The following is a 24,273-nucleotide window of genomic DNA, read 5'->3' on the forward strand; positions in this document are numbered from 1 at the left end:
ATCTATCTAGCTATCTATCTAGCTATCTATCCATACATACATACGTACATACATACATACATACATACTTTTTTCCCTCCACTTATCCTGTGTCTCATGGTGTGGACACAGCTCTCTGCTCTGCACACACTCTGCTCCATGCGGCTTGAGCCTCATGTGTTGCTCCTGTTTGGACAATGCAGAGGCAATCAGATCTGTGTTAAATGCGGCCTCACAGTGGGCTCCGCACTGATTGTTATGTCAACACAGGCCGGATTTCAACTGCCTGCTCAAATGTGACTTTGTTTGTTGTGCCACCCATTCAAATCCGACTCAGATCTCATGAATAGGTGAAAGCAGGCTCATCAGATTTGAGCAGGCAGTGTTACTCTCGCCCATGTTGACACACCAATCAGAAGAGAACAGTGAGAGTCTGGATTTATGACAGAAAAACAGCCTGTGCCTTCAAATGTGGTGCATATGCCACCATGTAACAAGTCTGTTAATCTTTACATATTGTTGTCTAAATAGGAAAAATAATACTTCCTTTTGTTTTAGCAACACTCTGATATAAACGAAACCATAACACGCAATTAGTTTCTCTGGTAAGTGAAAGAAATGAACAATTTGATCCAACAGTTAAAATGAAGAGGTGGCCGGTTCGAGGGAGCTCTCTGGAGGATTTGGTGCTGCTGGTTGGTTGGGGAGGTGGCAGCATGAGAAGGGGGAGAGTCACAACCAAATCAATGCAATTAGTGGAAGAAGCAAAGGAAACTAGTGCCCCCCAGTGTTTGCTTGATATATGAATAGTTTCCATAAAACTGATGTGAAATGTTTGGATTAAAAACTCTCACTCAGTAGAAAGTCTTTTTTTTGGTAATGTACACTAATCCAGTGAATTTGGAATTAATGTTTTTTGATACCAATATACCATCAAACCTTTCACCCAAAATGCTGATATAATAATTTTGATTTGTTTGTGTTTTCTGCAGAATCACCATCTCTCAAATGAAAAGCTGGACTTCCTGAGTGTTTGTACGTGAGGCAGGAGGTCCACCAGACTCTGCTTGTTCATCCATGACTTAAAAAGAGGCTGAAATGCCATCTAGAGGTTAAATATCGAATTGTTATCTATCCAAGACATAATCACTTTGAATATTACATTAAATACTTAATGTGTAGTCTAATCAAATTTAATCAATGCTAAGAAGTGGAAATTACAATTTCCTTGAGCTTCATCCTGGACTGGTTTCTCATTCATGGATGAATGTCTTCACTATATCCCTTTCTGTGGCAATTCTCCATGGAGAAGCCCTAAAACTGTATTGACCTACATTGGTTCATGTATTTTCAGCATATGGTATGTCCTCAGCCATTCTTCCTTGATGTGACTCAATATCCATAATCCCTTTGTGTAGGCTGGATTGATCTTGCATTCGTCTCTCTGTCACTGGACGGTCTCCACAGGCAGCCTGCTATCAATGTGTAACCAAGGTAAGCCAGGAAGGTCACATGACTCACAGGATTTCACAGGGAGCCATTGTACTGCATTTTCCTCTTTGTATAGTGCAGGATGAAATGTAACAGACTCATCATCATTCTGGGAAATTCAAATTTAAAACATGCCTTTTTTTCAAAGTGTGTGACAGCACCACTATTAACTTATTCTAAAGGCCTGTGTGAATCGGTGTCACTGAAAGAAAATCGTAAAGACATGATTTGCTCTGACAAAGTGCCAGCCTGGCAGACATTTTAATAACTTCATCTGAATATCCCATTGAGCCTAATGAGGGATACATCCTTTCCCCTGGAGCTAAAGTCCTGTCTCTGTGGGAACCGACTGATAGCAGGTAGACTTTGCCCTGAAGGGGAACCAACGCTACAGGAAGAGCAGCAGAGCAGATTCCTGGCCGTCACAGCAGAGGTAAGACGTTAGAATGGATTAGAGCTGTAATTAATTGATTTATGTGAACAGACTTAAAGTCAAACAGCAATTGATGACTTTTTGAAGACTTGAAACACATGAGGCGTACTTTGGAAAGCGCTTTATTCATCATATGTCGCAAGTGATGTTCAACTGTTTTGGTCTATGTAAGTGAACAGAAACAAAGTCCACGTCCTCTCATTCAAATCCTAGAAAATTTGTTTAAGTATATTTGTTACTTTGCTCTGTCCAGTCTGAGTTGAGGAAACTGAAATAAGAAACAAAAGTCAAAATGAGGAGGGAACTGCCTGCCTGCAGAGCTCAGAGACAGGATTGTGTCGAGGCACAGATCTGGGGAAGGCTACAGAAACATTCTGGCCTCATAAAAGTTTGGAACAACCAGGACTCTCTAGAGCTGGCCACCCAGCCAAACTGAGCAAAAACCCCCCTGTCACTGGCCGAGCTCCAGAGATCCTGTATATAAACCCTACATCAATATATGGACATAAATGCAGTATAGATGTATATATGCAGTGCTGAAAACTGAAACTGTGTTGTGGCCTCAGTAATTATTTCCTATCTGCACTTAGTGTGATCATTGCTTTACTGCCGTTTTATGTAGTACAGAGTTGGTCATTGTGTAGCTAATAATAACTGCATTTCTTTTATAATTAATGCAAACCAAGGGACCTTAAATTCTCATGTCTTTAGTATAAAGTCGGCCCAGAAGTCTGAGACCACTCTCCCATTGGGAATGGTGGTTTGTATATGCAAAATTAATCCCAGAGTTTACTGTCTGTCTGTCCCTCTTGATGATAACTGAATTTCCTCTGAGATCAATTAACCACAACCTATTTGGCCATTAAATATACATACAGCTCTATTAAATGGAGGCTTAAGGCCATAATTATGGATGTTAGTCATGGATGGCTCTCAGTGTTTGCGTGATGCATCATTTTGTAATTACCCATTTATTTGTTCCACAGTGACATTGCCCCATTTGCCAATTTTGCATCCCTGATGAAAGCACTGACACTGTTCAAAAGGATGTGTTTGTGTCTCAGCCATGACCTTAACTTACCTATTGGTCTGACATCTCTTCTCTGTCAGTTTGGTGCCTCAGTCAATGAAACGATCTTCTACCTTTTAGTAGAATGGACAAAACTAATGGCAGCAGCAATGGTGGATATGTGTCTCACCCTCCTCCATACAACCCTCACGACCATGGAGAGAGTGCTTACACAGGGGTGAGCTATCAGGTTAGTAATAATATTAAAACGTATTTAATTTATATCACAAAAGAGAGGGGAACGAGGAAGTAAGTTGAAGTTTGTTTCTGTCCTGTTTTTAGATTGAATGTCCAGCTATTAGTACAGCATCAGAAAAAATCCCACATTACCTGGCTTTGATCATAGGATCATTATAAAACCTTAATTATAAAAATGTCCATAAGCACTGTTTGCACATTTGATTACACAGAAATGATGGATTTTCTTTCATTAATTCATTTTAAAAAGAAAACTCAGACCGCTGTTCAAATTATTTTATGTTTTTTTTTTTTTTTTCTTTGTTCAAAGGTAGAATTCTCTAGAGGTTTAGTTTGAGCTGTCATGTCATTTGTTTGGGTGACCCAGGTGGGGAAAGGCAATGTTGCAGTGGTCTCGCCCCCTGGCACCTATAGCAACATGGTGAATCCCGAGGGAGCGGCAGCGGCCGGAGGAAACCAGCAGTATGGTGAAGCTCCACCTGTCTACTCTTATGGCTCAGAGGATAGCGGCTTCAGTGACGCTGCCATAAGAAGAGGTGAGGGCTAAAAGAAGGGAGGAACAGAAAGTGAGAGAAATTAATGTTTTTGTTTCCATGGTCAGAGCTGAAAAGGGATAAACAATATTTACTCCTTAATTTACTTTGCAGTGTTTTCTTAAAATTGATTTGGAATTGCAAATTGTTCCCTGATCTGTGGTGTAGCCTGCCTCAGCTCTCCACCTCCCACACAACACAATCATTTTAAATGAGAGGATGAAATGCAGGTTGGGTGAAAACAACCATTTTGAAATGTGGTGCAGCATAAACAACCCCACCTGCCCGTCTGCTTCGCCCTGGCAGATGTTTTTGTCATTATTATCTGTCTGTTTACCCTGTCTGTCTGTCGTGTCTCACTACGTGTCTGTCTGTATTTTCTGAACAGGTTTCATAAGGAAAGTTTACTTGACCTTGATGATTCAGCTGCTGGTGACTGTCGGGATCATCTGTGCTTTTCTTTTCTGGTGAGGCTCCATCACACAAGGGAATTCCTTCCTAAAAGAGAGGAATCCATGACAGGCACCTATCCATCTTTCCACATTTAGTGTAGTCTGTCAATATTTAGGAGCACCCAACATCAGAGTAGCACAAGTACAATTGTTGTCCCCACAAACACTTTGAGCATGCAGCACAGCACTGCTCAGATCATCATGAATATGAGACTTGAGACAAGTTGGTAGAGAATAAAAGAGCATTCCTACCACATAATATTTTTGCTGGCAGTAGTGTGAAAGCTTTATATGTTTTGTATAATGGATGTGGTAGAACGCTGCTACAGTAATTTCTTTTCATAAATTGTATTCAGCCCCCGTGTGCACAATGCTCTGTCCTCTGTTAATATTTAATAAAATCATTCTACTGCTCCTATCAAATAAATGATGCCTCTATTAAAAAATCCTCTTTTTTTATCAAATAACAGGGACACTCTCAGGGAATGGGTATGGCACAACAACTGGTTCTCCTACTGCATGATGTAAGCTTTCCTAAACATTCAGTTTGATTGTCTAGATGCTGCACACTTTGTTGTTTTAACCAGTTTGACCATCTGCAAATCTCCAGTTCGGTGAGTTACTTGAATGAAATTGTTGCTCATGGAAATCCATAGAAGTAAGTCACAAACTGTCACCCCAGTCTGAATCCAGAAACTGCTAGCTACGCCATGCATAAATAATGCACTCAGTGAATTCTCCCATCGAACACAGTTCTTTTTTTCTTTTTATAGCCTGTTTATTTGCTATTTACGATACACTCTATATTCTCTGTGAAATAGGGCAGCGGTGATGGTGCTCATCGTGGCCTTGTCCTGCTGTGACAACCTCCGTCGTCAAGTTCCCCTCAATTTCATCGCCCTGGGCCTGTTTGTGAGTAGAAGCAGTGCCAGCCAGGCATCAAATTAAACCTCCACCACACCTGCTCTATTTCAGTTTTTTTCTTCTTTGTCTTGTATTTACTATCCATTTCTCTCTCTCTCCCTCTTTCTCTCTTTCTTTCCCTCCCTGTCTCAGACTGTCGCAGAGGGCCTGATGCTTGGATCTGTGGCAGCGTGAGTATTTGATTCCAAGGATGAATCCCCACCTGATGCCGACTCATTTACACAATAACAGCCCTATTTGATCCATATCTGTTAGTGTATTCGATGCCAGTAATGAAGCCATCAAACCTGATAAGATGTTATCATTGCTGGTTTAACAAATTAAAAAGCATATGGAAATATATTTTGCAGGTTTTTGGCAGAAGATAAATCAGAAGCATCACAAACGGTTCCAAACCAATTTTTCTGTACCAGTGTCCGTGTAAACACACGTTACCTTTTCTATCTGGGAGACATTTCTTTTTTAGCTTCATGTCACTCTGTCAGAAAAGGCATCAGCTGAGGCCTGACTATCAATAATACATTCAAATTATCATATTTATAGGATATTGCCATAAATGAAATGAACATGGGCAATACATTATGCAATGCATATCCAGTGGGGGTCTCTGCCATCACTCTCTGAGATGTATAATACTGAATATTAAATGGAGAAAATGCCACATTTCTTACAAGAAAGAAATGTTTCCCTTTTAGGATAAAACAGAACCCCACTGTTCATGTATCCACTCTGCCTGCCGACTAGTTAGACATGATAGTATGGGGTGCCTTTCCAACCCCATATCTGTATGATATTTCTGTCTGCAGGAACTTTGATGCCGAGGCAGTTCTGTGGGCTGTGGGGGCAACAGCGGTGGTGTCCTTTGCCTTGAGTCTGTTTGCTATGCAGTCGAAGGTAAGATCTGTCACACACTCTGAGCTCAGTTTGCAGTGTAGTCGAAAGTGAAATTTCATAAACTGCGGCGACTTTGCTATGCGGTCGCTGGTAAATTTCCATATACTGAGCTGAAAAAAAGTGTTAAGCTGAGCTGTTGGCAATATTTTCTACATGCAGTCACCAGCACAGGCTTAGAACTCTGATGGGTTTGCTGTCCAGGCAGAAGTATGATTATTGCTGAGATCAGTGTATTTGCCAATCAAGTTAATTCCTTGTGTCCAGTGGTGGGACAGAGTTAAACCTCTGCCTGGGCTGGCAGAGCCTCCCACCATAAATCTTGTGTTCAGAAAAGGCCTGGAGCCTTTTGTTATTTACTAAATCCACCCTCTTTCTTTTTTGTCTGTCTCCTTTCACCAAGAACTGTCTAATAAAGCAAACACACTCTGGAATGAATCTTTAAAAAGGCCCTTTCAGGTACACGCTGGGAGACATGATGCTCCTCCAGCGAGATATATTTTAATATTGAAAAGGTCATTTCTGGTGTGTTATGTGCAAGCACTTTAGGATAAGAAAATATAAGTGACTTGCATTCATGATCTCTCACCCACTATCTCATCTAACACTTACAATAATACAGTCGTTGAATGTGAAGAACTCTGATATGAGAGTTTTCTCTTTTTATTTGTATATTGTGTCAGTGTGTACTTTAGGTACTTTAACAGTATTAATCTTGCACAAAGATGTCACTTGTTTTATATTAACTAGCTCCTGTAAGTAACATTTAAAAGTTTCATTTCAAGTTGTGAATGTTTTATTAGTAAGAGTGAATGTGCACATGTGAGGAGACCCTTTGAGAATCACCACACTGGCAGCTTGGCTCGCTGCTTCAGTAAATGGCTCATATTCAGAACAAAAGTTATTTTACAACCAGTGGGATGAAAAATTAGACAAGTGAAATAGACGTGGCCAAATTCAAATTGTGTTTTAAGTCCCTCATAATTGCTTTTAAATGCATTTTGGCACTTCACACATTTTGCAACAGATTACATCTGCACACATTTATTCTTTCTGATTAGATTTGATAAAATGAGCAAGCAGGTGTCTAATGATTATAGTGAGAATATATCCAGTTTTAAATGCTCTTTGCTCATTATTCATCTGTAGCTTGAAGGCATATGCATATGGAAGGTAATACTTTGATATAAATACACCCTCATCCCATAAAAGACATACTGTAGTTTTACCGGAGTGAGCAGTCACTACCACAAACACTTTTAGTTTATTTTTTTTAACTTTACGTTCACATTCATCTTGCAGCTTCCAGCATCTCTTGCCCTGGAGTTCACGCTGTGCACAGAGCTTTTCTTGTTTGTTGTTGTTTCTGTCGCTGTCATATAAATGTCATGCAGGCTGCCTTGCATGTTTTGCCGTAGCTCCTCGGGTGATCAGTGGAAGCAGTTCTCCTGTAGTGACTGCCATCTTTTTGCTGTCGATCTGAGCGGGATGAGGGCCAAAAGGCCACCTCCACTGCCCTCCTCTATGCCTGCATGACATCTTGTTGATTAGTTATCCAGGATCATTGTATCCAGAATCGTTTTCTTGTCTTGAACTGCAATATGTCATCATCACTGAGTAATCTGCGGTGCATCACAGCACAGCTGCAATGCAGACAATCCTGACTGCCCTGGCTCTTATGGCAATGATGAGTTTAAACGAGAGATGTTGTGTCTACAGTTTTCTGTTTGAGAGGCTCGTCACATTCAGTGTTGCTCTTCTCCCCCCTTTCTGGCACCAGTGGGACTTCACTGCAGCAAATGGGAGCCTGTGGGTGTTTGCCTGGACCCTCGTTTCATTTGCATTACTTTGTGCAATCCTCCGATCTCAGGTAAATCAAGGAGTCGTTGTGTTAACACCTGTGTTTGCAGTGAGAACAGATTTGAAATGCATTGCAGCAGTGTGCAGTTAAGAGGCAGACATACAGCCTCATAGCTTTTATTCCCTGGATGTACTTGCACTGACCTGTGTGCTGAGCAGACTATAAAGAAGAGAGTGCGCTCTCAAACCTCTCAGGAGTTACACTGATCTCAGACCGATGCATTTAAATGTACACAGCTGTTAACTGTGACAGCTGTTGGTATTTAAGCCTAAAGCAGGGAATCTACAGAAGTAAACTATTTTTAAACGCAATAAATGAACCGGAAAAGAAAATAAACACCGCTGTCTTAAAGGATATTGTTTCCGCCCTCTATCAGCCTTAACCATCATAATTACTGTACAGAACAACTGGAAAGGAAAAAGGGATAAAAGTATGCTAAATTTTCAGCTACGAGTTAATGGATAAGACTGTGTATCTAGCAAGCACCAGTAAGACCGAAACTAACATACATTTTATAAGAGTCTATTAAGAGTCTTTTTTTAACTGCATATTACTTTCATTTGTGGCAGAAATAATCACAAAGCAGTATAAAGTCCTGTTTGTTGCTGAATGCCTCTGATGATTTTGTGTCTGATTCTTTCAACAGTATCTTAACATCATGTACGCCTGCCTGGGAACCTTGCTGTTTTCCTTAGTAAGTACAAACTTTCATATGGTCTTCTTCAACACTGGTTGAAATAAAAACAGTGTGAAAGTGACAGTGACAGTTTTTTTTTCTTTTAAAAAAAACATCACCAAAGACAGCTTAATGTTAAGTGAGTGTAAGTGATGTAAGATTTGATCCCAGGGCCAATCAGCCTGCCACCAGTGTTTGTCACAGTAGTTAGTGTAAAGAGCAAGACGCTGATTTCCTTGTGCCCTTTAATTTCAATTATGCACCACATAACAGCAGTGGGCTTCATTTTCACAGCCACCTCTCTGTGTGCCTTTGGCATTAACAGCAAATGTTGTGACCCTTCCCGTCAGCTGGTGGAACAAACTGCGACTGCACACAGGGCTGAACAGGCTGTCAGCAGCAAGTCACAACTTATTTTCAGCTGCATAACTCTGACTACACGATTATTTATATGGCCTGTTTATCAGCACAGTCCGCTCTCTCAAAGATAAGAAATACTGCCCGTGTTTTCTTTCGGACCGATTCCTGTAACCGGTGCTCTGTCTATTTTTTTTTTTTGTGTGTGTGACACAAACACGCTGCACTTCAGATGTCATAGTTGGACGTGTTGAAGTGTCTCATCTCTCTGTGTCTCTCTGCAGTACTTGGTGTTTGATACACAGCTTATCCTGGGTGGGAAACACAGGAAGTATGAAGTGTCTCCTGAGGAGTATGTGTTTGCTGCTCTGAACCTCTATTTGGACATTGTCTCTCTGTTCCTGCTCCTGCTCCAGCTCATCGGCCTCTGCCGCTGACACAGCACCTCCATGACAGACATCACAAAAGCCGCACTGAAAGACTCCTACTCCATTTAAATATCCAACTGTACAACAAAAGTTCGACATGTATGTAGACTCGTACTGAATTAAGATTGACAACCCAATTGAGGCTCACAACACGTGCACTCATATTTAAGTATGAAAAGATGGCTATGATGTATTCAAGATAAAGTTCTTCGCTTAATATTCATTTCTATTAAATTTAACTTAACTATTGTTTTTAGTGTTCTGTAACAAGGAAGTGAAATTTACAGCAGATTTACAGTAACTAAACAGTCACTTAACAAGTAATTTACAGTATTCACCTACTCTGATCTGTGCTGCAGTTTACAAAATATACAAAAAGTCTTGCTAAACTTATGATCACTGTTGAGCTAATCAATTTAAATGAAGCTTAAACTCGATTAAAGAACAGAATCTGTTAGCTTTAGCACTCCCATAAAACCAGCTGGTTGCTCTGTGACATGTTTGTTCAGAATGTAGGTGTCTAAATGACCAAATTCAACAGCACCCGTCTCGGCTGTATGAATAAAAAAAAAACACAAATTAAAACTCAACACATAGTTTATTGGCATCACACATCAAACATTTTTTATATAAAGAGGGAATGTATCAAGTATAGACTATGAAAGTGCAAATAGCATTTCAAGGATTAGTTGCTTTACAATAGAAAATCTCCATGTGTTACAAAATGTTATATGCCATTTTAAAATAAATCACCTGGACATTAGAGGTGAAATACAAAGGAAGTACAAATTCCATTTAGACTTGTACCCACTTCATGCACAGCATACTGTTACACAAAAAGGGCAACTCATGTTATCTGCTGTTTAACCCACTTACATTAACCAAGTTAGCCCACTAATCACATGGCACTCAGTTTCACAACTTCAAGACACTTGTCAAAGCAATCACTACTTTTAGATTTAATGTGGCTCTATACATCTGTTGGATAAGAAAGGTCATTTACTTCAGTCAGACATTAGTCTGTGCAAAAACACCATTAGGTCTTAAATGTAAAACACTGACGTGCTCATTACATATTGGTTATTCACAATCCATTTTTCTTCATGGATCAGTTTCACTTGAAATAAATACCTACTTTATATTGCAACTTTACTCCATTTTAGTGTCTTCAGGTAAGATATAGATACACATACAGTAGGTCAACTCATTCCAAAGTCAATACAGTAATTTTTATTTTCTAAACCACAGAAAAACCAACTGTTTCCAAATGTAGGGCAAGAAGCCCTACTGCACAAAAAGCAGGAGAAATTAAACCTTTTTTCAAAATATTTGGGAACAAGATTTGAAAGTATGACATTACCCATTACCCATTATACCAAATCATATAAAGTCAGTGTTATCCATAAACATAATACTACTAGAACCAACAAAAAGCCTCATGCTACAAATATTTTGATGAAAAAAAATCAAGAGCTCATGTCTGCACACTACAAAGTTTATGTTAGAGAAATAACTTTAAGGTAACAGGTGTTTGTTTTGCTTACACTGTAAATACTGTGTAATTAGCACTCAGAAAAAATATGTGAAAAAAGGATTAAATAACGGTGATTGACATAAAGGCACTGTATCTCTAACTGTGTAGAGAACCGTTTCAAAAACATGGACTCTCCATGTGTTCGAGATGCAATACACATTCACATTTTCTCCATGCATTACCCTGCAGTCCGGGACATATACAGAGCTCTAAGGAGGCTTTGCTCATGTTACACTTAAATAAGACCCAGAGATTCATTACAGTGACTTGGGCTTGATTGATTAATTCACCAAAATCTGAATGTGATTGCTTGATTATCTCTCTTCACCGGCCTTTGCTGTTATGTATAAACAAGACTACTCACTGTCTACTTAGTCCATCACGCTCCTCATTCAGCTGCAGTACTCAAACATTAATTTAAGATAAGCTGCAGTGGAATTCAGAATACGCTGTTACAAAGGTATGAAGTGAATGATGCTGAGCAGCCCTCTGGGCCTGTCAGCGGCTGTTGTTGTTGAAGCTCAAAAGACATTTCCTATTGAAAGTGTTATAAGATAGAGGCTTTGAGATGAATTACCATTTTGAAATGTTTTTTGGGCCTCCTCCTGTTCATTTGAATAATTAATCAAAAATGAATGTGAATGTTTCACATAATTAAGTACACAACCATTATGGTCTTAAACTACAGTTTTACAGAGCGCACTACAGCTTTTAAAAAGTGAGATTAGAAAATTTCACTCAGCTGTAATCTCAAAGAAAAATATGGCTTGAGACTTTCACATTAAAGTTTAGCTGACTGGTTTTGAGATTGTAATGGGCAGGCACAATTTGCTTTGAGGAATCCACTTGGTGACTGCAAACTGTGCTTTTGCTAGTCAGTGTTTGGCACCTATAAAGTAGGCAGATATGGACAGTGAGAACAATTTCTCAGCCGGTACCCTACAGATTCAATATTGGTTATTAATCTGCTCCCTATGTACGACACATACAGTAGGCTTTTACTCCAGTGGAAAAATAATACCAGCACAAGGCTAAAGTCTCTAAATCTCTTTTCTCTTCTAAAAAAATGATTTCAGAAAAAGCAACTTACTCTTATATCTATCCGCACAGAATACTTTTAGGAAACATATCACTGAAATTCGTGATCAAATTTAATCTCTCCTTCACTTAGTGGTTTCGTTTCAGGAGGGCTTGTTGATGGGGGTCTGATAATACACTCAACACAGGAAACTGATCTGACTGCAATGGTAGACTAACCTAAGTGTCTAAAAACATCTTCCCCCACTTTCCAACCAAGTATGAACTGACACATTCTTCATTCTGTATACATTCCACCTGAATAGCTACTACTCCTCAACTCTGATTAATTTGCAATCTCTAGTGGTTTTTGGCCTTTCAGAAAAAAACTCCTTCCAATCTCAGCCAATCAGATCATACCAGGTGCACTTGCTCCTCCCACTCAGAGGAGCTGGTGCTGGGCAGCTGGTCGGATACAGAGTCACAGCATGGAGTGTCGACATGGCAGACCTTCGAGCCTCCACGCTCAGCACGGTCTCCACTCGGGTCAAGGGTGGCCATGTAAGGTAGTGGCATGGTGACTAGGTCTAACTGGGTCGGCCTCTCAGCGACGGCACAATCCTTTTCCTCCATGTCACTCAGTCTCTGAGAGCAGAAACCCACATCCGCCATCATTTCCTTTTCATCATCTTGCAGGCAGCCGCCTCCACCTGCATGGAGTGCACCTGGGTTTGAATCGGTGTCTGAGGAGGTTGATGGAAGCAGGGTGATACCTTGAGGATTCATGTCGTGGAACCAGGCCATGATGTTGCCTAGGAGGTTAGCATTTGCGGCTAATGCAGAGGATGAGGATGGGTCATGGCTGCTGCATGTGGTCGAGTCTACTGTGTCACTAGAAGAGGAGAAGAGGCCTGTTGATGAGTTGCTGCCAACTGGAGCCACTGGTATTGGCATGGAGGCCCCGTAGGCCCGGTGGCGACTGTCACAGTGCTGTACAGAGGTGGAAACCGAAGTAGCAGCAGAGTACTGGCTGCTGATGTTGATGTTGCTAAGTCTTGCCAAGTTATCTCCGAGCTCCAGCAGTTCTGAGCTGCTTAGGGAAGCTCTGGGGAGGACCTCTACACCAGGAGCACTCTGTTCAAGCCTAGAAGGCAGGGAGGTGCCAATAGCGCCAAGTGACGCTTCTTTGGCAAGGACCTCATGGCCGGACCCAATCCCTGCCATCCCAGAGTCCTGAAGTGACAGCTGAATGGCCAGGAGAATGTTAGGGTCATCGTCATCCAAGGAACCAAGACCCTGCAAGAAAATAAAGGATAAAGTGTCAGTGATGCAAAGTACTTAATACCCAGGCCACACTGATCTCATCTAGTTACAGAGCAGCAGCAGTTTCAGAGCTGCACCACCTTTTTGTGAGGAAAGTAGTAGAAGCAGCAGCAGCTTCTAACTTGCTGTGCACCATCTACAGGCAAGAAAAATGATGGTTTTCACCTACTGGCAATTGCATTCTTTTTCTTTCTTTTTTTACAGCCGCTGTGCTGCTTTGTGCTGCGTGTTTTGGAGATTTTACATTTCACAACTCCAAAATTGTAAAGGACAAGGCTGGCGACATTGTATATTTTCGCTGTCAACAAATTCCATGAAATAACAGTAATTTAATCTCTCTCAGTACGTTCCAACTTCTCCAGTCAGTCTGTGGCTGTCATTGCCACATTCATTGTGATGAATGAAGATGTCACCTGGTATAACAGTGTGATGTGTTTTTCATCGTTTTTGAACAGCAATAGAAGCTTTCATGTCTAAAATGACAGAAAATTTTACCTTGCTTTGTACATTATGTGCATGTATTTCATCTGTTTATTTTACCAGTCAGAAAGCACAAGATATTTGGAAGACTGACACCAACCATATATATACTAGTCATCAAAATTTGTCCTGTAATGTACTTGCACCATCTTTCATTTGGATTCTATAGCCCAATTTTCTCTGAATATTGACTCTGGATTTAATATTCTATCTTTTGTATAATTTAACAGTGTGCAAAACTACAGGGGGAAGAAGCACATTAGACTTTAAAAAAAAAAAGTTTTTTTTTTAAGAATGCCTTTAGAAAAACCAAAAATAAAACTTAAAACTGGTACAGTTAAACTTTATTATCGTGGCAACATCAAGCCACAATGACTATGAGAGAAAAAAGCCCCCGATATAAATTCTTCTACACTGGAACTAATGTTGTACATTTTTTTTTCATATCATCTTAAACGTTTCACAGGCTGAAGGCCTTGGATTGAAATAAATGTAGACTCACCATTAGAGGACCTTGTCGTCGTCCACCTCCGACATCCTGTGTGTCTTTGGAGAAAAAGAAATGGACAAAATGCCAACAGTCGAAACACTGTCATTAAATTGAATCTTTACAGCAGCACTGGGATAGCAATTTAACACATTGCTAATCACCCCATTTAGGAAAATCATCTTTATTTTAGAGAACACTGCAAGATGATCACATAATAAGCAACCTGACAGAGCATGTGCCTTGGCAAAACAGAACCTATTAGTTGTCTTGAAAACTGCAATTTCGGTCCAACTTTCACTCCACACGGCCATAAACAAAGCAGCACTGTGATGGATGACATTGATGGATTAGAAATATTGGCTTGTTGAACTTGAGCAGTTGTGATTTTCCAAAGTTTGGGCCAGTACTCTAATTTGGCTCCAGTACATATTAGTGTATCAAAAACTGAGAGCAGAATAGTGGATCAATGTACTTTAACTTAATGTATATTGATAGACCCATGTTTGTTGCTTTTGTCCTCACTCCTCTCATTTCCAAACATTTCTCTCAGTCACTATCATAAAAAGGCAAAACACCAGGAACTGTCCACGTGTATGATATCATCAGGTTATAAAATTGTTTAAAGGTACAGGGTGTAACTTTTTTCTCATATTGTTTTGTTTAATTATAGCCCAAAACATATCTTAATGTAGAGACGCGCTGTCACAGGCTTCTGTGACCCAGACTTATTGAAAAGCCTGAGTGAGCTTCACCTTTCCAACCAATCAGAAAAGGCTGAAGTCATGGGTGGGAGCTCACAGCTGTCAATCAATACATGAAGGTGTTTCTGGTCTAGTACTACTGTTGCACCAAGGCGTCAAACTATTACTAGCTGCCGAAAGATGTTGCTCTGGCTGAGTCACAGGCTGGCATGCTCCTGCTTCCTGCATTAGCTGAGACAGCATACACAATGAGGATGAAGCTGAAAGGCTGGGAGGAGCAATTTGCTTTCCTGAACTCTATTATTGTAGCTTTAATGGAGAGTTTAACTGTGCTAAAAAGTTTGCCCACTACCGTACCTAAAGTGCTGTCGCTGGGGTCATCGGGGTCGGGTGTGTTGCTACGCAGACTGGACATGTCGCCTCTCCTCCGCTGCCTATGTCTCCGTCTATACTGGAATTCTGCATACTCCTTAAAACAACAGCAAAAAATTGCGTTTTAAAAATAAGTAACACTAAGTCTACAAACACACTAATCATGCAGTTCATCCAGTCACTATGTCCCTAACTCTTGTCATGAACATACCACTTTCTGACCAGAAAGAAAATTGACGTATATTGCTGATCTGGAGCTACAGCACATTTTCCTTGATTCATGTCCAGGCTTTTTGTTACAAACAATTAATACGTGAATATGTAAACTAGTAACTTTGATTCAAGTGGTGAAGTACTTTCCTTCAAAATCTGGTCTGAGTCTTCCGTTCCAGGAAAGATCAGCACCCAGAGACTGCCTCAAAACCTTTCATCTCCAGACCTTCAACCCCTAGGCTCCAGTCTAGACTGAATCCAATTAGAACACACACTCACTCGTAGGGAATTGGAAATTAAGCAACAGGAGGACTGAGGTTCAGATGTTTAAAATACTATGTGTGTATGCCCGACTAATCTCAAAGGCAACCAGAATACCTTATCAAAGATGAAAGTGATGTTAATAAAAAAGAAAGTAAATTAAATATTTATTTACTAGCAAGTTTAAAAAAAAAAAAAAAAAAAAAAGTCAGAATGAATTGAAATACATATTTTGTCCAGGTTTAGCTATAATGGCTATGAAATAATGACCCCACCCCAGATGCAGTTTTACAGTACTGCATGCTCTGCATTAAAGGTAGTGAGACAAATGTTGAAATATATCTATTATTATTATGACAAACAAAATATATTGATACAATATGATATTTCTGGCACATTGTCACTAGTGGGAGTTTAAATCACATAGAATCAATTGATACAGACTGTTGCAAATGAAATTACAAAAACATGATGGTGTTATAGGTGTGTATGCATAGGCATGTTTCTAACTATAGGATGTCAATAGATATATTATATATAGATAATAGATAACACCTGAGCCACCTGAACCACTCAGCCACAACATTAAAACCAGTTAACTGTTTTAATGTCATGGCTGATCGGTATGTAAGTGCACATATTGTAAGCTATGACACTTAGGCAAGGCCAATATTAGGTGATACTGTATTTATAATGTATTTAAAAGCTCACCATTTTATAAGCCTACATGCCAATAATGCACCAATAAGCCACGACATTAAAACAGGTAAGTGGTTTTAATTTTGTGGCTTCTCAGTGTATGTGCATATCAGGGTTCTTTGTATCACTTAAACAATGTTGACAACAGTGACTGATATGTATCAATAGACTGAGATCCAATTATTACGATCCAATGATATGATGGCATCAGGAGATGAATGATATAATGCAGCCTAATGGAGTCTTCTGAGTTTTACAGGAAGTATATCTCTAGTTTAGACACTATATATTTTCTCAAACTGAAAACAGTAAAGTGTAAAATGTGATCTTAGTTTAACTTAGGGTGCAGTTGATTTACAAATAATATTTCTACAAAGTAGGAGTCATAGTTTCAGAGTTCTGGTTCAATCAGATTGTACTGGTCAATTGTCAACTGAATGAAATGTTCAATGCCAAGCTAGTGATAAATGCAAGGCTGCTCTCTGGCTGTGGACCAACATGAAAAGGTTTCATATAATGAACTTGCACATCTGCATATCAATACTTTGGGAAATAATCATTCTGCATTCTCCATTCAATCATCTCATACATTTGCACAAGTCATCAAGTCATATTTTTATAATCAAAAGCCTGTCACCCAAACTCTATCTTTCATGTTTCCACCACTCTAAAAATAGCCCACTATAAAGTGATCTGGAGACATTATAAGAACCATGGAGCAGACCATCTGTAGCTGTGCCTGAGAGGCAGTGTCACCAGGCTTTGATTATTACTATGGTGTTCCCATTAACTACTGCAGCTGAGAGACAGAGGCTCTTTAAGTAGGGGAAAAAATAAAATACCATTTTCTTTAGAATGGTATGGTGTTCGGCTTCTGGTGGCAGCATTTACTGTGAACTTCCTCATAGATACACGTGACCAAAATAATTTGTTGACAATGATAGAATATTGGCAGGCTTGTTTGCGATTTAAATCCTGTATGAGAAATGTGGGTGGAGGTGAGATGAGCATCTCACCTGAATTTACATTGATAATTTGTTCTTTTGAAGATAAGCCACATTTTTTTAGTGTGTGCCTAGCTTAATTAAATGATTTAATTAAACTAGGCACACACACCCACGAGAACAGATTTAATATAAATCTGCTCTTGTGGCTTGTGTAGTTGTTTGCGCTTCAATTGACTTTTATATATTATACATATTCGTCAATAATGAAAAATCAATAATACAGTACAGTAAACAAACATGTGCATTAAGGTCTGGCAGAGATCAGTCAGCATAAGAAACGGATAGCTTCACTTTTCCAGTGTGATTAAACTAGCAACCAGCAAGACAGCAGATAACCTCACGTCATGTGGCTCAATATTTTATAATTTAAAAGCATAATTAACACAGTGGGTCCAGGTTTGAATATAAAAGTATTTGTCCAGCAGTAGCTGTTAACTCTGTAAACCTTAAGTAAACAAGAGATTTACCTACGCCCCACTGCATGGTGCTGACCAGGAAGAAGATAAGGAGTTTCAAAATGAATGTATCACACTGGCAGACGAGACTGACCTTGTCATTTGTTTGCTTGGCAATAGAGAAAAGTCTGGTTTATGCTGTTGAAAGATGTGCACAGTAACCTGAGAGGCTTAGGTTTGATGTAAGATTTGCATATTTGTGTTGTGTTTTTAACACTTCAGAAGAAAGCGCCACAAAGCCTGAGGAGTGATGGAGCTGTTGAGCTGAGTGAATTTGTTCCAGATGAAAGCCCTGTATGTTTGAAAGCTGCCGCAGTGTGGTAACTGAACAATAATACAAACTTAAGAGTAGTAAATGCAGTGTATTGACTTATGTACCACAATCGAGTGCATGCATCAAGCTGTGCAGGAAAAGCAGACAGGTCAACAATCAAACCATTATGTGGTCGTTAGTTTTATGAGCCTAAGTGTTAAGTACAGACGTCTGTTACTAATGCGCAATGATCAGGAACAACCTGCTTAGGTGTTTGCCAGAGCTCTGTGCTTTAATCATTCCAACTATATGCACAGGGGAACAATGAACCATCTGGCTTCCCCAGTGTGTTGAATAACACGGTAATCTTTGGGTCATCATGGTTTGTCAGTTCTAATAACACAGCCTAAGTCAACCAGCACCAATAAAGATTTATACATACATACTGATGTCACAGATCGGCTAACTGTTTCAAGCACCAATTAACCACCTTCAGCTGCAAACATGGGTGTGGTTGTGTAAGGTTATCTTCTGTAAGGATTAATCCATTCATTTGGCTGCATACTGTGGTGGCAGTGTTATTACCAAATCTGGTTTTGTTAACAATAACTCTCTACGAACAAAGTCAGTAGAGAGTCTTTATTTGCATGCTGAAGTGCAATTCAATTTTTTTGTTTTAACATGTTTCATCTAGAATAATGATTAATGACTGAATTATCTAAGTATTTAGTAAAACAATGATGATCATTTTAGTTTTGACCAGGCACCTTTAACCTGTTCATATGTCATCAGGAATTTAAGATCTCAAATTTGAGAATAAGCATTTGGAGCAAAATCTGATATCTGTCAGGCTACAATATGTGAAAGTGTCAAAAGACACTTTCACATTTTGTCTAACTGTTGGGATCAAGCAGCACAGCTGACATTTTAACTAACAAGCACACTGGAACTTAATGAAGGCTTGTTCTGTTACCTCAGGTGATGCAAAGCCTAAATATTCCCAGTCCCATGTTCCGCCAGCGAAACTGCAATTGAGCAAGAGACAGAAGTTTTTGTTAGAATAAGAATGTGGTTAATTACTGAAATTACTTAACTAATTAGTCTCTCTGATCATTTTAAGTTGAACATTTCTGTTATATTGTAATACAGTTTCTCTCTTCTGTATAGAATAGTTTGACACATTCAGTGTGTCATGTCTGTGTGTTACCTGCGCCTGGGAGCCTCTGGAGAGTCATTGGGGGCCACTCCTCTGGCAACTGAGGCCAGGAACTCCTGCCTCTTCTGCTGTACCAGACACGCCGCACGGATGATCTTGTGGCGCGGTGTCCGTAGGTAAGGCCGGTTAACCTTTTGTGCCAAGTCTTCAGTCACCATCTCCAAGTCGGTCTGAGGACAGAAAGAGAACTGGCTGAGAAATTTTTTTAGTTTATGAATCCACAATTTCAAATAACCTAATGGTCTTATAAAATAATCTGTTCCCAACTGGGATTTTCAAGGAAAAAATAACTCTAGAAGCAGTATTTATCTACTTTAAAAATGTATTAATTTTAAAAGCCTTTAAGAAATTCTAAGACCTATGGGAGCCTTGCGCATTAATTTTGCAGTATCTAAAAGGCCACAACATAAAAGATGGTAGGCAAGTATGTTTTCTGTCATGTTGTTATGCCAGTGATGACAAATTACATAACACTAGATCTTGAAACTAAAAGCTGAGATGTGCAGGTACAACTGAGGCAGACTGTCAAGATCATGAGGTTGAAAGCTTTAGTCCCACATGTCTAATGGCTCATTTAAGACTGGCTGAACAGTTGTCTTTTTTCTTAACAAGTAGAACTGAAACCTGCATAAGCTCGTAGATCTCTTTCTTTGTGCTTTTGGGCTCCAGAAAGAACCCATAAGGATAAGAGCACTTGAGGATGCGGCGAGTCTTTAGTAGTTCTAGGACCGCATCTTCAATGAATGTAGTGTCAGGTGGGCCTCCTTCCCCTGGGAAAGAGAGTGAAAGAGAGTGTTAGATAACAAAATGAATATCTACTTTACTTTTGTAGAATACATCCCTCATTCCAGCCTAAATTACCTTCACTTCTAAGCAGATCAGAACTAAATGATGAGAAATTCCAAAACTAAGCCTATGAAAGAAAAGCTCCGTTGTATGAAACGTATTGTAGAAACTGTTATATATGACTGTTATATATGAGCGTTGTCTACCAATATAAAACTTGACTATGCTTAACAGGTGGAAATTGCCTATAGAGATGGTGGTTTAAAGGACTCTAGACAAAGCTTATTCACAATATACAGCTTTGTTTTGTTGTAACTTAGACGAGACTGCTGAATAATAACAATACCCACTGTTGTTAATACATTATTAATACACCTTTGTGTTTTTTTTCTCCCTCCTGCCTTCTTCCCAAAGCTCATTATCAAAGGACTAGATTAAGATGTGTCTAAATGTCTAATAAAGAGTGACACTGTTATGGCAGATTGCTCACTCACTTCCACTCAGGGCTCGACTGAGCTGCTCCATCTTCTCTTTGGCTGTTTTTAACAAACGCTGCTCCAGCTATTGCGGGAAGACAGAAACTGTTAGGTTTTATTGTTAGGTAAAAACATCTTGAGAAGACTGTCTGACCAAACAATGAAAAAAAAAAAGCGGGAGCTGTAGACTTTTTTAATCAAGGTATTGTAATGTCTGATTATTGCTGCCTCAACAACCTCCAATCACCAAAAAAGTAGGACAGCCTGCAATAATATTAGAGAAGTGTAGACAACAGAAATACTGTACCTTCATCATTTTACACTATAACACCCATCTACAAGGCCATGTGCCAGCTTTACATTAGCTGACAAGTTCACTCTTGCTACATCCACTACCTCAACAACTGCATGGCTGACATGGATACAAAGCACACATCAATGGAAGGCAAAGCCAGACCTGTTTACCTGATAGCTGTGTTCATGGTTCTTGAAGCGTGTGTAGTAGTGCATAAAACGGTCGAGTTCCTGAAAGCTCTTGTGCTTCTTCTCTGCCTGTAAAGCCATGATGAAACATGAGTCACAGTGAATAATAAACTCCTGAGCATGTTGTTCCCCCTCACAGAGGAGTGGGTAGGTACTCTGGTTGAGAGTAGTACAAAAGTGAGTCCACAGGTGAAATCAGTACTTGTGATTGAGAGGAATGCTGGTGAAGACTGCAAATAAATTTTGATGAAGGCAGTTCAGATTGATTGTGCATGCTCCATGGTAAAGAGTCTAGACATAGGTTGGTTGTTTTTCTTCATACTTATTTAATCCACAGACTGAACTGTTTTCCTGGTAATGTACAGGTTTTGATATGGAGGAAGAATGTGTGGAATAAAAAAGACTGCCTATTGTGAGTCCAGTAATAGAAGTATAATGCAAAATCAGTCGAGTACTCTTAACATTTAGAACTAAACTATAATATAAAAAAAAGCCTGTATGTCAGTACCTTTGCACAGCAGGGGGTTCATGTCACATACCGCTTTGACCTCACATTTTGGAAAAGGGACAGTTAACTGGGCTGAAACGCATGATGAATGTGATGTTAATCAACTGAAGCAGCTCTGCCTCTTGATTTTGTTAATTTGTGGTAGTGCAATGTGCCACCAATCAAATTGGCTGTTGGCAAACAAACACACCAGCAATAGGACAATCTAAAAATAAAATGCCCAGCTCTAGTTTAGGTGTGTGTGTGTGTGTGTGTGTGTGTGTGTGTGTGTGTGTGTGTGTGTGTGTGTGTGTGTGTGTGTGTGTGTGTGTGTGTGTCTCTCTCTCTATACCTCATCAGTCATCTCCTTTGACTGCTCCTCCACCTGCTGGATGACCTCATAGCGAGTGCAGCGATAGTAGCCTCCTGTTGATGAGCTGTGCTTTTTCCACTCCTCCAGACAGATCCAGCAGAAGTCATACTTACACTAGAGGGACAGGATGGAAATATTAGACTTAAATCTGCTCTGCTCAGCTTTAACAGCAGAAATTGGGTTGCCAATTACAAATTCCAATCCAGCTACTGAACTTCACAACTCAGCTGATGTGGTGTACCTCATAACATTATCAAGTATGGACCTGTGAGAATTTAAAAACCTTAAAAGTCTTAAATAAAAAAAACTGTATATCCTTTTACTGCTCTCAAAATCAGAACAAAATTATAATTAAAGGTGAAGCATATTCTTGAGAGCCCCTAAACCCAGTAAACCTGGAACTCAAGATCTACTTACCCATCTTTGTCTTTCCTCTATCTCAATCTTCTCTTTTTTTTTTCTTCTACAAATGGTACAACAGTTATTTGAACATAGCTGTGAACCCTTAGCCTGCTGCCACTAGAAGGCACTCTAAATTTGAGATCAGCAATTCCCATTGGGCACTATAGAACATCAAAACACTCCAATCCGCAGCCTATTTGAGTGTAAGGGATTTCTTTCCCCATGCCACAAGTACTTCTGTGAGTGACAAGTTAGCCAGCGTAATACAAAACCCTAAAGGCTGAGACCTCTGCTGTCCTGGAAACACTGCTTACATGACACTTCAGAAAAATCAATACAAAATGAAAGAGTGGGGGGATACATGAATGGAAGGACAGAGATACACAAAAAGACAGTGAGAGACTTAATATAAAAAAGTGTGAGGCCACACCGGAGGGAAGGAAATGGCAGCAAAAAAGACAAAGAAATGTTCAGTGGCAACAGAGTCCTGTGTTTCCAAGCAACAGGGGTAGAGCCATTTCTTACCAGGTAATAAGAGGTCAACAGGCTGAGCCCTCTGTCGCCTCTTGGCTTGCGAAAGCTGCTCCATTCCTCCCAAACTAATCTCTATCTCTAGTCAGTCTCTTTAACTAGAATGGAGACAGTGACAGGGCTGTCACAAAGACAGAAGGAGTTTGGTTATGTGACTGCACTGGGCTCCTTTCATGGCCTGCCCTCCAGCAACAGTGGTAGTAACAGAGACACAGTCAGGCAACATGACTGTGTGATTATCAGTGTCACACGCTCTGACTCCACCACTCACTCAGTCTTTTTTTTTTTTTTTATCTCCATCAACTGTGTGTTACTCTCCTTTGTCCATCTCAGTAAGACAGAAGCTGCTGATTGCAGGTCTTACTGGCTTCCCGGCTGTTTGATGGATTGTTTGTGAGCGTGACATAAGCTACCAGATGTAAAAGTAAACTTTTAGAATGATTGCAAACTTGCCAGATAGCAGCTTTAATGTGATCAGGTACATTTTCACTTTTGCAATTACATTACAAAATCATTAATACAAGAGAGAATCTTACTTGCTCATGTCTATAGCATAACGCTTTCAGTAATTCAACAGAAGAATTGCTTCATACTCAATTATTTAATCATTATAATACAAGAGTCCAAGGTGTAGATGATAATCCAACAAACTGATGAAAAAATAACACAGCCACTGGAAAATCTTGTGTAATGAGCGAAGAAAGATTGCCTAAAAGTGAATAACCAAGAGCAAATTCATCAAGAGTGTGGTGAGATATTTGAAAGTTAAATAAGGCGTATCATCACAAGAATCCAAAATAGTGCTACAACACAACAAAGCCTGCCCTACAGGAAAATATCTAATTAGCCATTACTTTAGATCTTTTGTTTCCATAAGGCTTCTGAAGTTTGAAGGTAGCAACTATTCACCAAGTTTCTGAGAAAGTCATCTGTATGCTGCTAAAAGAAAATAATGTATCTTAACTTATCAGTGTCGGACTGGCCATCAGGCCCAATGGGATAAATAGTGGCCCACCGGACCGTCGAAAACCCCATAAAGATTTTACGCTCCCTGGCAGTTTCTTTATTGTTGCGCATGAGAGCGTGCTGTGAGTATGTTCTGGGACTGGGGGGACTGGAGGGATTATAAATAATAACTACTCTACTAATAATTAAATGCTATTTTTTCATTTTAAGGAAAATAAGCACTCTAATAAGTCACAAGTATATAACAGAGTTTTTGTAAAATGTGTATCTTAAAGTAAAGTGCTTACTTTTAGAAAACTAGAATAAAAAAATGTAGCTTCAGTTTCCCTTTTTCTTTTTTGTTAACTTAACATCTTAACAGTCCCAGCCATTTTATAATAAGCAATCTTAATAAATCTGAATAACTGAACAGCTTTAACACATCCTTTTCTCCTTCTTTCCTTCTTATATCCCTCT

At 39.6% G+C, this 24,273-nt stretch overlaps 2 protein-coding genes across 3 annotated transcripts in view; one reads left to right on the plus strand and one right to left on the minus strand.

Annotated features, from left to right (window-relative positions):
- Positions 1-1,752: 1,752 nt before the first annotated feature.
- Positions 1,753-9,541, plus strand: LOC111655930 (protein lifeguard 1). 2 transcript variants are annotated; one of them, XM_023407487.2, is made up of 11 exons: positions 1,753-1,903; positions 3,054-3,162; positions 3,538-3,706; positions 4,092-4,170; positions 4,626-4,679; positions 4,977-5,067; positions 5,212-5,249; positions 5,886-5,973; positions 7,751-7,840; positions 8,478-8,525; positions 9,149-9,541. In XM_023407487.2, the coding sequence occupies exons 2-11, from the start codon at positions 3,058-3,060 to the stop codon at positions 9,299-9,301; spliced, it is 915 nt and encodes a 304-aa protein (XP_023263255.1). In that variant the 5' UTR covers positions 1,753-1,903; positions 3,054-3,057; the 3' UTR covers positions 9,302-9,541. The 2 variants fall into 2 exon arrangements, with proteins under 2 accessions (XP_023263255.1, XP_023263257.1); XM_023407489.2 differs by having other exon boundaries at positions 1,799-1,903; positions 3,057-3,162.
- Positions 9,542-9,871: 330 nt separating this feature from the next.
- Positions 9,872-24,273, minus strand: part of LOC111655929 (ankyrin repeat and IBR domain-containing protein 1) — a 34,033-nt gene continuing 19,631 nt past the window's right edge. The window contains exons 12-20 of the mRNA XM_023407486.2: positions 21,898-22,032; positions 21,041-21,127; positions 20,594-20,660; positions 19,938-20,083; positions 19,305-19,483; positions 19,071-19,122; positions 15,195-15,306; positions 14,149-14,192; positions 9,872-13,139 (exon numbers count right to left, since the gene is read on the minus strand). Coding sequence (XP_023263254.1) covers positions 12,258-13,139; positions 14,149-14,192; positions 15,195-15,306; positions 19,071-19,122; positions 19,305-19,483; positions 19,938-20,083; positions 20,594-20,660; positions 21,041-21,127; positions 21,898-22,032 — 1,704 coding nt within the window. The 3' untranslated portion in view covers positions 9,872-12,257. The remainder of the gene's footprint in view (positions 13,140-14,148; positions 14,193-15,194; positions 15,307-19,070; positions 19,123-19,304; positions 19,484-19,937; positions 20,084-20,593; positions 20,661-21,040; positions 21,128-21,897; positions 22,033-24,273) is intronic.

Source organism: Seriola lalandi, unplaced genomic scaffold, assembly GCF_002814215.2.
Source record: "Seriola lalandi dorsalis isolate HSWRI2012SDOR001 ecotype SW California unplaced genomic scaffold, Sedor1 jcf7180002054336, whole genome shotgun sequence".
Taxonomy (NCBI): domain Eukaryota; kingdom Metazoa; phylum Chordata; class Actinopteri; order Carangiformes; family Carangidae; genus Seriola; species Seriola lalandi.

Bases quoted from the DNA above. Each gene is read 5' to 3' on its own strand.
- LOC111655930 (XM_023407487.2), top strand. From the start codon at position 3,058: ATGGACAAAACTAATGGCAGCAGCAATGGTGGATATGTGTCTCACCCT. The intron at 3,707-4,091 runs GTGAGGGCTAAA...TTTTCTGAACAG, and splicing joins TGACGCTGCCATAAGAAGAG to GTTTCATAAGGAAAGTTTAC. The intron at 5,974-7,750 runs GTAAGATCTGTC...TTCTGGCACCAG, and splicing joins TGTTTGCTATGCAGTCGAAG to TGGGACTTCACTGCAGCAAA.